The 13,336-nt window shown below is 43.2% G+C and overlaps 1 protein-coding gene across 2 annotated transcripts in view; it reads left to right on the forward strand.

Moving 5' to 3' along the window:
• ADCY5 (adenylate cyclase 5) overlaps nucleotides 1–13,336 on the forward strand; it is a 216,048-nt gene that overhangs the window by 198,989 nt on the left and 3,723 nt on the right. For both annotated transcript variants that reach the window (XM_040562145.1, XM_040562146.1), the window contains exons 13-20: nucleotides 168–284; nucleotides 1,841–2,005; nucleotides 3,957–4,132; nucleotides 7,934–7,960; nucleotides 8,777–8,909; nucleotides 10,826–11,089; nucleotides 11,404–11,608; nucleotides 12,453–12,577. In XM_040562145.1, the coding sequence (XP_040418079.1) occupies nucleotides 168–284; nucleotides 1,841–2,005; nucleotides 3,957–4,132; nucleotides 7,934–7,960; nucleotides 8,777–8,909; nucleotides 10,826–11,089; nucleotides 11,404–11,608; nucleotides 12,453–12,577 (1,212 nt within the window). The remainder of the gene's footprint in view (nucleotides 1–167; nucleotides 285–1,840; nucleotides 2,006–3,956; nucleotides 4,133–7,933; nucleotides 7,961–8,776; nucleotides 8,910–10,825; nucleotides 11,090–11,403; nucleotides 11,609–12,452; nucleotides 12,578–13,336) is intronic.

Raw genomic sequence — 13,336 nt, forward strand, 5'->3', positions numbered from 1 at the left:
CCTTTGTCCCAAAGCTGCCATCCCTACAGCCATTCTCTGACCCCTGTGCAGCATCCACTCAGACATTGCACTGGAGGATGTGGGCAGTTTAAATGCAAGTTGTAATCTGTAAAATAAGCAATGATTTTACATGTTTAGATAATCTTTTTTTTTTCTTCCACACCCAGCTTTTCCCAGCTCCACTCCAGACTCTTTCTAGGAAGATTGTACAGTCCAGGACCAATAGTACCTTAGTTGGAGTCTTTGCCATTATCCTGGTTTTTCTATCTGCCTTTGTCAACATGGTATGTGCATTATTTCCCTTAACCCACTCAGTTCTTTACAGTTTTCTTATTAGTGCTCTGCAGCATTATAACCCTTACAACCACTGGGTTTAATGTAATCCTGCCTAATGCTTACAGCATCTGAGGTCAGTCCCCTTTTGCTTTTTGGGCACAGAAAGGAAATGGGAGCCAGGCAGCTGCATACCTATAGCCCATTATATGCCTGGTACTCATTTGTGCCCGTGTTCTTTTCTGATTCTTTAAATGCTCCTGCTACAAGTACATAAACCATGCCTGAAACGCACCCCAGCATGCAGGGCCAGCACGAGGCCTATGCGTCATTTAACTCCCACAGTACTGAGTGGGACTTAAGTGTTGCGTGGGCTTTGCACTGGCTGTCTGCACAGTACTGAATCTTGCTCCGAGTGTAGTAATCACTTAACAGGGACTGTAAAGGCTTTGCTTTAAGTTGCACTTTTGGGACTGGGGTGGTTTTGCTTCACATTCAAACACCACTGCTGATTTCAGACTCAGAGGGAGACCGGCTGTTTTCTAGGTCCCCGTGGCTGCTGGTTTCTCACTTGCACAAATGGCTTCAAGGCTGAATGCATTTTAAAGAAACCACTTTAACATTCTATACCCTGCATACATCTATTTCAATTTTTAAGAGAGGGAGAAAAAAGAGAAAGAGAGAGAGAGAGAGATGGTCCCAGGACTTGGGGGTAGCTACAAAGATTTCTCATGACTCTGCTTTCAGTTACAGCCTCAGCTGAGGCAATGCTGACTTGCACTGGAATGGAAAGGTTTAACACCTGAAATCAGATCACTATGTTCTCTTGCCTAAGCTTCCCTATTTGCATTGTGGAGATTTAGGAACAGTTTTGTGCTCTGTTGAGGTACTTGTATAGGAGGTGCCAGCTCAGTGGCGTTGGCACCCCACTGCCTTCACCCACAGCACACCTGCAAAGAGCTGGTGTGGGTTGCTGAGGCACCACACAGAAGAAACTTATTTTTCTGTATAATGTTTGATTCTCTGCAATTGTGAATTGCTTTTTGTAAAAATTTGCAAAATGGACAAATGGAACAGCACATGGAGATCAGAATGGGGCTCTACTGCTTCCTCAATATAACATAAAACCTTGAGTGAGCCTTGCCAGTAAAGTGTTTCCTGTACAAGGATCCACTGCAGAAGTGTTAGGGACTTCAAGACGGCAGATGAAAGTTACCAGTTCAGAAATTCCTATCAGTAGAAATACACCAGGACCTTATCACAGAAAATTGAATGTGTTTGTACATATCTACAATCCCTCTGCCTGTAAGCTTTTAGGCATAAAATTGTTCACAAAAGTTGAACACCAAACTAGCTTTCTAGTGTGCACAACCTGGGTTTTATTAATTATTATTTTGGGAGAGAAAAGCACAGCCATTGCACATCCAATAAAACATAGGTTGGTAATTTCATTTTGCACGTTGATTAATTCCCCTGCTGCAGCCATTTTCAAGAGGCTTTTTAATTGTTAGAAACTATTTGATTTTATTCTCCTTGTCTGTGCCTTTAATACCATCTTTTTCTTCAGTTCATGTGCAGCACTGTGGATCTTGCCAGCTGCATGGCTGCAGAATACAACATCACTCCTGACCGGGTGGACATATGCCTTATCAGCAATCTGACTTCCAACTACAGCCTGGGCACGTTGCAGGGGTTCTGTGACAGTCCTTTGCCTAACTGCAATTTTCCAGAGGTATTGCTTGAAAAAAATGGGCTTCAGAGCTTCATCTGAGAAGGGGCTATAAAACTGTGTGATAAATCTTGGTTGTTCAGAGGAAAGGAGGTTGCTCCTGACTGATGTTATAAGGCTGACACAGGCCACTATTCACAAACTTAGGTGGCTGAAGTTGTTATCAGGAGTCCACAGCCACATTTAAGTTCCTTCAGGTTGGAATAATTGGTAGGCTTTTATAATTGTTTTTAATGGCAAAAAGCAAATACATTTTACACAGTGGTAGAATACGTTGCCAAAATAATCATCCTTTTGCATAGCTATTCAAGACCTTTCTGTGAGTTTATGTGTCACGGCCACTCTGTGTGTTGTCTACTGCAAATGGAAAAGTGAGGGGAAAAATCTCGCTAGCATGCAGGCAGAATTTATGGCAAAACCATCTGGATTTATGGCATATTTTTTTCAGATTTATGGCCAATCTGTAGCCATACAGATGTCCAAGGTGCTGCTGAAAGCCCTGGTATCCCACTGAATTAGTTTCAATTTTATCTGATGGGAATATTTCCACAGTCTGATTCAGTGAGGTTTTCGAGACCACCATTACCGTGATTTTCAACCCCTCACAAGCACCTGGTGTGTCCGCAGAAAGACCCAGGAGCAAAATATGGCACAGTGGAAAACTGGAAATAGCCTGTACACATCAGAATGTGGTGAGGAGTGCTAGTTCAGAACAAGAGGGACTATAATCAATGGGGACCAGCCATTTTGCATGCAGAGAATGCTATCACAGCATCGAGCCAGCTCCTGCTGTTCAATGGGCGAAGGAGGGAGGAGTCCCTCCCCGTTGCTCTGCCGGGCAGATGTTGGAGCTGGTACAGGAGGTGCCTGTTGCTCCCAGTGTGCTTTCAGAGGTGGGGGGATCCTACCTCTCCGCCACAAGGAACACCCACACATTTTCTAGACACTGAAGAGTCAAATAACAAGCTGTACACGTGATTTTTCTCAAATTGAATATATCAGCAATTAACTATTAATAAATGAGCTCAGAACATGAGCATATTTATTCTTCAACCAGGATTTGCTTTTAACTGAAAAGATGGATACAGTTGTTAGGCCAGAAATAGGCCTGTCTGGACAGAGTGGAAACTTACAGCTTCATGGATTTGATAGCTGGAAGGCGATGAGCTGGATAACATACCTCCTTGGTTTTACATCTATAGCAGCTTTCCCAGGAGCAATACACAGCACTCGCAACCTGCAATCATATTGGAAAGCACTGGCATGGTAAACATTCAGCTATCAGATTGGCAGAAGTTCATACCCTGGTGACTGCTAAAGCAAGGTGTGGCAGCAGGCTGAGCTACCACACATACACACGCTGGTTCTGCAGCTGCTGGCAGAAAAAAAATGATCACGGTGTTGGGCATTGGTAGAAGCACGTCCAGCCCGTATTTTGCCAATGGGTTCAGTGTGTCACATCAGCAGGGGCAATACTTTCCATTTGGCCTCAAGTGGATGTCTGTAAGTCCTGACAGGGTGAATTCTTAATACCCCTGGTCCTGTGTAATGTGTAGTACACAGATTTGGGACCAGAATTTGACTTCAAAACATGGAGTATTCCAAAATAACTGGATGGGGCTTTCTGCTAATTTAACAGCCACGTCCAGGGTGAGCCTACACCACAACCTTGTGTCTATAGTTGTGAGCCCTACACCTCTTGAGTGTAAAGAAAATAATGCCTGATAAGGAATGCTAGATTTGATCTCTCCATCAGTTCAGATTTAACACTTAAATCTCCTGCAGTGTTGGAGGATCCCACAAGCAGAACTAAGTCTACGTGTTCATTCAGCCCAACCACATGACTCCCAATCCCTTTCTATCCCTCTGTTTAGTTTCCTTTGTTTTCAGTTTTGATTTATCCAGCTGACATTCATCTCTCTTCTGTTTTTTCCCCCTTTTTGTCTTTATACAGTACTTTACCTACAGTGTCTTATTGAGTCTCCTGGCCTGCTCTGTGTTCCTTCAGATCAGCTGTATTGGAAAACTGATCCTTATGTTATTCATTGAATTTATATATGTTCTCATTGTGGAAGTGCCAGGGGTGAACCTTTTTGACAATGCAGATCTCCTGGTTACAGCTAACACCTAGTAAGTGCCTTTCACTTCTGAAATCTTCACCTAATTTCTTTCACCCAGTGATTTCAGTGTGACATTAGGTGGATGAGCGTGCCAAGGCCATGGTGCAAGCAAGGGAAGTGCATGGTACCAGGGCAGGCAGGCTGTAAATTAAAGTCTGTCTATGCTGCTCTCCACCTCTGAAGATTAGGAGATCACAGGTCTCTTTAAGACCTTTTTATTCTGGAACTTGACTAATGAACCTTCTATTAATAACAAAATATAACTGCAATCAGAGTGGATCTGTGGTTTTTTTTTCTTCCAGAAATGGGGAGCTGCAGTTAGTCATTCTCACTTCTTCTGGTAATACACTCTCAATATAGAAATGTTTTTTTCTCAAAAAAAGAAAATTCCCCTACAAATTTGAGGTGGCTCAGGAATGTAGTAATGAACCACTGAGATATTTGGACCTCTGTTGTAGTGCACCCGAAAAATGTATTTGACATTTGGCTAGTGATCTCCTTACTGCTCTTGGACATGTGTCTACATTTGAAAAGCTGGCATCACAGCACAATTCCCCACTGAGGGACCTGGGCTAAGAGGGAGTGTCCAGTTACCTTTTCACTTACAAAAGGTAGGTTGTCTTCACCAGGTCACATATTAATCATGATTGCAACATCCATCCACTGACATGGATACACCTCTCCTGGAACTCATGTCGGGGAGGTAAATTAGGCACATTCATAAACACTCCCTCCTCCACTAGTTTCATTTCTCACTGGGAGTTTGCATTGGTGTGTTAACTACTTTTTCTTGATGATTTCCCCTCTTGGGCAACAATTGTGCTCAAGTGTGGGTAGAACATGAATTTAAATCACACCAAAGTATTTGCACAGACACTGAGATGGTAAGATTTAATGGTAAAGATTTGGTAAGCAACGGGATAACCCAGTAGGGCAATTGTAACATTTTTTTTGTAATTGTAACATTTCCAATCCTGATGGTTTAAAGGCCAATTTAGGTGAAACATCTGTAAGGACTGTACCTATGGTTGCTCCTGTCTTGAGACAGGAGGGTGGTTGAGGATATGCCCCTGGCCCTGTGCTGTTTTGTATGTTATGAAGTAGCTGATGCAATTGCTCAAATTTCTTGATGTTCATTAAACCCTACTGGCTGGATGCACCTGGTTACTTCTGTCCTTCATATAAATATTCCATGATTTTTAACATTCCTATGTATCCATTAATAATTAATGAATGTATGGCTTTTATATCCATTGGCAGTAATCACTTAAATTATTTTGTTAACTCATGCAAATGAAATTGTGTAGGAAACCCGCTGGAGCTTTCTGTAGGGGTATGGGGAGAATGAGGTTTCCCTTCCTTTTTTGCAGATGGTGTGTATTCCAACAGTGGAAGCTATTTATCATTTTCTAACACAATTAGAGAAATAAAAGCATTTTATATCCCAAATATCATTTCATTCTTGTAAGTCAAGCACTAAGTGAAATTACAGCACTTAGTAGTATAATTTACGTCACTCCACAATCAAAATGTCAGTAATAAAGTGGAGAAGGTTAGCAGGTTTTCCCAGAAATAACTTTCTGTGGCGCTGTATTCTCTCTCGTTAAATGGTATTTGTTTTGTCCTGAGAGCTCCACGGACTGCTTTTTAATGCCTCAAAGTCTGGCAGTCCATTTGTGCATTGTGCAGGATGGGAGCTCAGCATGTAACATGGAGTTCAGAGATGTACCTTATTGTCCAGCTGATATTAAAAAAAAAAACACATGACCTCATACTACTTTAATTGGGTGCCCGTTGTAGCGACATAATTACTGTCTGCTCTGTAGTCATTATGGTGCTCTGACTAATTAGAAGTGATGCAGATGTAGCTTCACACTTCTGTGTACAAACCAATGCAGCATGCAAGCAACTGAAAGGCTGATTGTAACACGTTGGGACTGGGTAGACTTGGCTGTAGTGACACACCAGCACGGTGACACATGAAGTGTAACTGGATGCACAGAGCTTCTACTGTCTTACCTTTTCCCCCCGCAGGAGATAAATGCATTGGTTTTAAAGATGTGATGGACCAGTGTGGTCTTCTCAGTTGGGTTTCTGCATAGCGGAGCCTAAAAAGCTTTGCCCAGCAATTTGTTCATCAAGCCCGGAGATGCTGTTGTCCTATAGGAGCTGTCCCCAAAGTCAGCCACTCTTCCTGCTCAAAAAGTGCATTTAATGTTGAACAGGAATGTATTTAGCAAGTTTTTTGCTATTTTATCTTCCAGTAATTAAAGAGCTATCTGCTACTGGAAACGTCTGTCCCACGGGGAGCAGTGCAACTCCCATTATTGCTTGCATTGGGCATTTTCAGTTATCCAAAGCTTTTGTATAAATGCTGGGTTTGCTGCATTTTACAGTCTGTGTTACCGCTGAGGATTTTAGAGCAAGCATAGCACCAACAGTGAGCAGCAGGCCCAGCAAAAAAGGTCAGATCTACCCCATCTTGTCATAGGCTGAGTGATAATGAGGCAGTCAGTCATCCTTGGCCAGGCAGTGATTTAGGAGAGCAGGGGACTAATGCTGCATGCAGTAAGTGTCTCCAGCTCCGACTAGCTCCATCCTTTAGCGTGGGAGTTGCTGGCCCCAGGGCTCCCAGCCTGGGTCCAGAGCCAGACACAACCTGGGCTTTGCTACGTGGTCAGTGCTGGAGCCGGCCAGGAGGCCTCGCAATAGATCATGTGCAAGACAACACGGGTTGCAAAATCTGTGTCAGAAGAAATTCCATGCTCAGAGATGAAAAAAATGTCTTGGAGCAAACAAGGTTAGAGAGCAACTATGGTTTTATTTTTTAATTTTATGCTCAGTTAGGCTCCCTCGGCTGTTTCAGTTTTGATCATTTCTGGCTCTGACACTGTAGAGAGAGAAAACTCTGGTCTGATGCTCTTCGGACAAATGTGAGTTTCCCAAGGTAAAGATGGTAGTAGGCTGCAAAGCCACAAGTCAGTGACAATACGGTAATTTTACCGCTGATTTCTTTCTTTCCATTTAAACAGTATTTTAAAAGATACATATACGAGGTTCTCAGTCACCTAATACTCCGCCCACACTTGAGAAGAAACCAGCAGCATTAAGCAATCAATCAGTCGGGAACTCAGCCAACTACTACCTACCAGAAAGCTCTTTTCCATCCTTTCACTGTAAGAAAAGCACACCCTCCATCTTCAGCAGCTCTGCTTCATAGGAGCCCTTTGCAGTGTAGTGAATAGTAACAGCAGTCTGCCTAAGGGTTTTCTTCAGTGCACTTGTGTGCAGTACCCATAGCTAGGTGCAGCACTGGAGATGAGCAACTTGCAGAAGAAGGGGATCGTGCCAGAGGTAAAGGAGCTAGGCATGCCTCCGGCTTACAATGTGTGGGGAAGAGGGCAGCTAACCCTCACAAGATGTTAACCAAAAGCTTCCTTCTTTAGATCAATTATTTTCTGCCTGACCTAATGAAGTAGTAACAGATGCACAAACATTTGCTAAATATCCCACACTGACATTCAAATCCCAAATGATTCTCTGACTCTCATTGCTCCTTAGATGTTTTAACTAAATTAACCATGTTGCACCATCACTCTGGATCTTCAGCATAGCTCAGACGACCTTTTTTCTCCCCCAATCTTTTTGCTCTTTTCCATTTTAAAAGGGCTATAGCCCCGCACAGCGTTAGAGGTGCCACATTGCAGAGGTACTCTTGCATTAGGTACAGAAGGACGAGTGCTCGAGGAAGCACACCGCTCTACTAACCTTGTCTGTGTTTTTTTGTTTTCTTTTCTTTTCTTTTTTGCAGCGTGTCAGCAAATGCAACGTTACCATGGTGAGTCACTTTGGCATGACATATTTTTATGGGTCTTTGTCAGAAGGGATTTTCTGTTCACAAGGTGCGGTATCAGCATGTTGATTCACCAGTGGTGCCTGGTACTTGTGTATGCACTGCTGTGATCCGGTGCAATACAGTACACATACCCGAAGTGGATTGGGTATTGCCCTTTTGTCTAAATAGCTCCTCTCAGAGCATCCTTTCCTGTGGGAACTTGCTTTGCAGAGTGTCTCATAGATCTTGTAGTTACAAATTAAAGGTTTTATCACAATGATATTTTCATACTGTAAAACTGTAATTCAGACAATTTTTATTTACTTGCTTGTCACAAGGGTTGGGAATGTATCTTAATGTTCTTTTCAGCTTTTAGATTTTTTATAAGACAAAAGTCATTAAAAAGTGTCTAATTAGCGAAGTAGGAAGTGTAGAACAGTTCCAGACTTTGGAGGCTGGGGAAGGCAAGGCAAGAGACACAGTAAATACAATCTAAAGAACTGTCAGCATTTCACTTTTGCCAAGCATAGCACATATGGCTATTCTCTTGAAAGTGGCTTTTACATTGATGTTAACCCACTTTAAGAAGTTGGATTAAATTTCTGATTTTGAAGTCCTGCTTCAGAAACCAGCACCTGTAAGTCAAAGTCCTAAGCTTATTTCAGGTATTGTTTTCCCTTTACCAACATGGTCTACAGAGGGAAGGAAAAAAAGCCTTTTCTTCAGTGGTTAGTTAGCCTTAAAGTGAGGACGGGGGAGTGTGCTGTGTTCCTCCACGCTAAGAATAACTGGGAAATTCTGCTCTTTTGTTGGCTGCAGCTCTCCAGTGATGACACGAGTCGCGCTGAAGATTGTCACTCCTGTCATCATTACAGTCTTTGTCCTGGCACTGTACTTGCATGCCCAGCAAGTGGAATCCACTGCAAGGCTTGATTTCCTCTGGAAACTCCAGGTTAGTGGGTGTTTGCTGTGTTGGAGGAATACACAGTCTTTGGTGTTAGCCTAAAACTATTGCGTTATTCACTATCAAGTTTCAGTGTTATAAAATGCCTTTGAATTTAATCTGAACCTGGCACATAACTGGGCGTACCAGTAATGTTCCTTTCTCCTTTTGTACTTCTCATTCTGAGTGCCTCTCATCCTGGTTATTCAATTTAACCCTTTGTTTCCTTGTAAGTGCACTTAGGATGGTCCCTGCAATAAAAGATCACAGATCTGAAGATCTTGGTTAACAAACTCAGGCACCTGAGCCTGTCACTGTTGCAGGAACCTGTAATATAACACAATCTGCAAATGTAAGAAGCTCATATTTGCGGTTGATTTGCTTCCCAGAGTTCAGTCAACTTTAGTTTGCTGTGTTTAGAGGTATGAAAGATTCACAGATGCAGTTTCATTCACCATCTTGTTAAGCAGTGAGAACTGGCTTCATGTCCAATCTTCATTAAGCCCCTAGGCAGCGGCACTGGGTAACCAACATGGTACAGACAATGCCTCTCTTTGCTTCCATTGCTGGGTTCAGCGTTAATATTTTTACTACGTGTGCCCACGAGTGATGTTAGGGTGTCCTATGTGATTCTCAAGTAAACAGGACAGGTCTCAGCTCTGCCCATGACTCATAGCTGGGAAACCACAGGACTGCAGGTTTTCTATAGATTTTTTTACCTTCTGGACAGTAGGACATCTTTCTAATAATAGGTCTCGGTGGTTTGAGTAAGAGGCACTGAGGAAGAACCAATTAATTAAAGCTCCTTGGGAAGCAGATAAACATTGTTATCCTCATTTATAAATGGCAAAGCAACGGTGGAGATGAGCTCACTTGCCTGTTCCAGGTTTGTGCTCAGCTGGCCGAAGCATATTGTTTCCCCAAGCAGAGCCAGATGTTTTCATTGTTCTGGCTGGACATACCTTCTTTTCGAAAGGTCCTTCTTCACTTAACCTCCCGTTTCAAATGTCCTGTTTTAGAAGCCAGCAAAGTCATAAAATGCTTTGCAACTATTGCTTGGCTCTTTGCCACCATGTGGGTAAGGGATGTTGGGGAGGTAATCCCTTCTGTGATGGCTGTTGCGGATGGCTAAGCTGTGTTTGTCCATGCCAGCGTCCAAAAGAGCCAGGACATTCTGCCCTTTTTTTTAACTCCAGCTCTCCAGCAATGACAAGAGGCACTGGAAAAATAATAATAATAATAATAATAATAGAAGAAAATCCATTTCAAAATGTTATACGTTGTTAGGGGAATTTTGACTGCTGCCTCTGCTGAAGCTGATCATGCTGTACACAGGGTGCTCTCCAGGGCTCCCATAAGCCAAATCACCCTACGTGTCCTCTGTACCAGTTGTGCAGTCTCCAGCTGTTGCCTGACCCGTGTTTGTCACTTGCTCTTTGCTCAGAAATATTCAAAATGGCAAAAAGTAAAACAAGGAGAAAAATACTGCAGCCATCAGGTAATTGGGGAGAGAAAAGTTATCAATACCCGCACCTCTATGCTCCTCCTGAAGCCTTATGTGCTTGTCTAGGAAAGCCAGCTATGTCTGTTCATGGGTGCTAGGACTGTAGTGGAGTTCCCCAGAAGGAACAGACCTTGTAGAGATTACCTGATTCAGTGCCTAGAAATATAGCAAAAATGGATTTTGGTGTTATTCTGTCTGCCTGTAGGGAGCCCCTTTGGCTTTTATATACACGTGCGCACAAAGACAAACATCTTCCACTGCAAAACACGTTCCTGCGTCTCTCTGCCTCTGCCCTTGTTTGCTGTTCCCCCACTTTCCTCCATTTCTGTCCTCCCTGCAAGTTCACATTCAGCTTTTTTTCTTTCCTCTAGAGCAGTTACATGCAGAATAAGCATGTCACTCTTTCTCCCTCCTAAACCAGGCCACTGAAGAGAAAGAAGAAATGGAGGAACTGCAGGCCTATAACAGACGTCTCCTCCACAACATTTTGCCAAAGGATGTGGCAGCCCATTTCCTAGCTCAGGAGCGGCGAAATGATGAACTGTACTACCAGTCCTGCGAGTGTGTGGCTGTCATGTTCGCCTCCATAAGCAACTTTTCAGAGTTTTATGTGGAACTGGAGGCCAACAATGAAGGGGTGGAGTGTCTGAGACTGCTCAATGAGATCATTGCCGATTTTGATGAAGTAAGTCACTGAAAATCCATGTGGCTAGAGCAAACGGATTCAATGAGTTTATTTGGGCTTTGCTGAACTTATGAAGGAAGGTGGCTTATCGAATCCTTGCGCCATGTTTCATTTCTCCCCATTCTAGAAGTCTTAATTCTTTTTTTCATTTCACTGCCTTTTCCCTCCTCTGTCCCCTTTCCTTCTGTACTTTGAGTAATGCAGACTGTCTAGAGTTTTGTAGTGCTCATACCAAGAGAGGACACTTGGCAAGGACATTAACAGCATGTATGTGTCTGACTATTCAGTTTCTTTGCACTTCTCGTGTGTAACAGATAATAAGTGAAGACCAATTTCGGCAGCTGGAGAAGATCAAAACGATTGGCAGTACATACATGGCTGCATCAGGCCTCAATGACTCCACTTACGACAAGGAAGGGAAGACACATATCAAAGCTCTGGCTGATTTTGCCATGAGGTTAATGGACCAAATGAAATACATTAATGAACATTCATTCAACAACTTCCAGATGAAGATAGGTAATGTCACTGCGTTTATGGGATTGAATATCAGTAGCGGTCATTCTGAGCTGGGGATCTCACAGAGAGAGAAAAACGTAGAGGTTACCTTAGCTGTGTAATTATGTTAATTGTTCTGTACCCAGTGACAGAAAAATAACAGTCTGCCTGCTCGGGCCGCTGTGAAATGTCAGAGCAGTGCTGTTAAGGCAGCAGTGTTATTAGCAAAGCTCCCTGGAGAACCAGGAGCAGTTGGGCAACTGACTTTGGTGCAGAGATGCTCATCATGGCATGGTCACACACAGTGGTTCTGCCTGGGCCCATTTCACCTGTGATGTGCTCCACTGCCCACATCCCCAGTGGTCCCAGGCTCTGCTGTTCAACAGCTGGTGTTGGGCATTAGGCTGTCATTCAAATCAGGAAATAGAAAGAGACGGGAAAGTAGAAGGAGATGAAAAGGTGAGGATGTCGAGTGTGGGGTTCGCACTTGAAGGCTGTCGAGATGTTGCAGTGCCCATCTCACATCCACCTGGCATCACAGTGTGCTGACATCCAAGTGAGCAGTTAGCTTGGCAACAGAGTGGCAAATAACACTTACCCTGCTATCTGGTACTGGAAAATAGCTGTGGATTGAGCAGCTGCAGCAAGTGCTGCCAGTCAGACAGTCATAACTGATAAAAGAAGCCAACTATTCTTTAAAGTTTCTTTCCCTGCAGTTGGCAACAACTTTATGTATCAGGGTAAAGCACAGCTAGAACTGATGAACCTCAGGACTTTTTGTTGTCTGAAAAATAACTTGCCTCACGCTTCATGTGGTTCATGTGTGATGGATCTGAGCATTGTGGGATTTCTTCCCTACTTCTAGGCCTCAATATTGGTCCTGTGGTAGCTGGGGTGATAGGAGCACGTAAGCCCCAGTACGACATATGGGGAAACACGGTGAATGTAGCCAGCCGAATGGACAGTACAGGGGTGCCTGACAGGATTCAGGTAAGGAAATCACTGGAAAACAAACTTACACTGCTTGTATCACTTACGGCTTCTGGAATGTATTTAGAACTTGAATTTTAGTTTAATTTTATTCCTTTAGGTCATATATTTATTTACACAGCACTGAAAGAAAAGGAAACTGGGGAATGCTAGTAGTAGCATCAAGTTGTGCCTTTTAATTTTGACCACCATATTAACCTTGGGTCAAAAACTTGCTGTTTAGTTCTGTAAGTGTTGAGCTGAGCTTCCTTCCCTGAGCGCAATGGCGTTGGGCACACCGTCCTGCTGGGATGCTTACCCACTCACGCTGGTGGCTTTGCTGTGAGGCTACATGCAAGGTGTGGGTTGTTTTCTTTTCCAAGGACTCATGTCAATGTATTTCTGTATGTCACTTCTCTGTTCACAGTGCCATCTGTGTTGTGAGGCTAGCAAGGAGCTAGACGTCAGTGGAATGAGAATATAACACTGAAGAGTGAGAACAGTTAAATAGGTTAATGGAACCTGTCTTGTAATCAAACATCTCCTTGGCGTTCAGGCAGTCACCTTTCCATTGATTCAGTTTCGCTGTCCTGCTTTTGCTGAGCCAAGGCCCACACTTACAGATTGTCATTCCCCAGGAAAATACTGAAGGGATGTAAAAATAATGAGTAACTGAGGTTAAAAATCCAAGAGGGGAAGCCATGCCATTTCTACCCAAGTAAGCTGTCAGTTAACTGGATCAATATTTATCCAACACCCTTTAAACTTTCCCACAAGACA

This window comes from Cygnus olor, chromosome 6, assembly GCF_009769625.2.
Source record: "Cygnus olor isolate bCygOlo1 chromosome 6, bCygOlo1.pri.v2, whole genome shotgun sequence".
NCBI classification, from domain to species: Eukaryota; Metazoa; Chordata; class Aves; order Anseriformes; family Anatidae; genus Cygnus; species Cygnus olor.